General features: G+C 55.5%; 1 protein-coding gene across 1 annotated transcript; it reads left to right on the top strand.

The window, feature by feature from the left end:
• Positions 1-26: 26 nt before the first annotated feature.
• EAH_00068150 (hypothetical protein, conserved) lies at positions 27-1,251 on the top strand (the record flags this gene model as incomplete). The annotated part of the gene is made up of 4 exons (XM_013392322.1): positions 27-259; positions 466-541; positions 799-926; positions 1,157-1,251. Coding segments are annotated over 4 exons (532 nt in total), but the record flags the coding sequence as incomplete, so codon positions are not given.
• Positions 1,252-1,426: the final 175 nt, after the last annotated feature.

Below are 1,426 nucleotides of genomic sequence, written 5' to 3'. Positions count from 1 at the left end.
CTCGTAAATACAAGTGGGGTCTTGTGATGCTGGCGGTTCTGTCGACTTGTCTTGTGGTTCGAGGTGTGTGGAAAGCTGCATCGGTGGTCCGTGCCTGTACCAAGGTTCGCCTCAGCGACATGGTGGCTCTCATAAGGGGGGTATTGTTCGATAACACTTGGGTGCATGATGAAAATCAAGTGGCAATGTTGGTTGGGTGTCGAATGCCAGGGAATGGAGTGGAGGTGGGAAGGTCTGCGGGGCTCGCGTGCTTCAGCCAGTGCGTTTGGCTTTGCATCACCGTTCGCAGTTGGGTACGGGTGTCAAGAATGATCGCATGATTTGTAGGGGCTAGGAACTGTTGTGGGTGTCTTTGTTTTGTGGCGCGGACGTTTCGGTTGCATGGATGTTGCGGTGGGATGGGGCCCGGTGTATGGCGGTGAGTGGGTAGCGGCTTGCGTTTTGGTTGCCCTTGGTGCCTGGCAGGCAAGGACGTCGTTCGGGCAGATGTAGATATGAGACGGAAGGCGTGTTGGCGTTTAAGCAGGCGTGCCACCCGTATGTGTGCCTGATTGGCGATGGGTTATGGGCGAGCTAGGTGAGGAGGGAAGGCGAGCTATGCGGGCGTTTGCGGGGTGTTGAGGGGAGAAGGTGAAAAGGACCCTGCCCGCGAGTAGTGGCGAATGACGTTACGCACAGAAGGTACGCATTACAAACCTTTGGAGCGACCTCAAAAAGCAAATGGCCTCCTTTGATGTTGGGGGTTCTGGGCATTGAGATGTGCGGAAAGCTTGCTTAGTTGTCTGTGTGTGCACGAAGGCTCTCCTCACCGAGATTGTGGCTCTGCGAAGGCTGACATTGCACGATGTTACTTGGGTGCATGATGAAAATCAAGTGGCAATGTTGGTTGGGTGTCGGCTGCCAGTGAATGTAGTGGAGGTGGACAGGTCTGCGGGATTGACGTGTTGATGCAGCCAGTGCGTTTGGTTTTGCACGACAGTTTGCAGTTGGGCACGGGTGGCAAGAATGATAGCACGACATGGAGGAGCGAGGAACTGTTGTGGGTGTCTTTTGTTTGTGGCGTGGACGTTTGGGTTGCATGCCTGTTGCGGTGGGGGCGGAGTCCGGTGAGTGGTTGGCTGCGGCTTGCGTTTTGGTTGTCCTTGGTGCCTGGCAGGCAAGGACGTCGTTTGGGCAGATACCTTCGTGAGCTGGAAGGCGTGTTGGCGTTTGAGCTGGCGTGTCACCCGCGTGTGTGCCTGATTGGCGATGGTTTGTGGGCGAGATAAGTGAGGAGGGACGGAGAGGTATGCGTCGATTTCCGGGCTGTTGGGGAGAGACAGTGCAAAGCGGCCTGTTCAGGAGTAGCTGCGAATGGATGCGCACAAACTGTACGCATTGCGAACCTTTGGAGAGGTCTCAAAAGGCAAATGGCCTGCTTTGATGT

This window comes from Eimeria acervulina, genomic scaffold (assembly GCF_000499425.1).
Source record: "Eimeria acervulina Houghton genomic scaffold, Eah_scaff3104, whole genome shotgun sequence".
Taxonomy (NCBI): Eukaryota; Apicomplexa; class Conoidasida; order Eucoccidiorida; family Eimeriidae; genus Eimeria; species Eimeria acervulina.
This window is presented reverse-complemented; position numbering and strand designations above follow the sequence as displayed.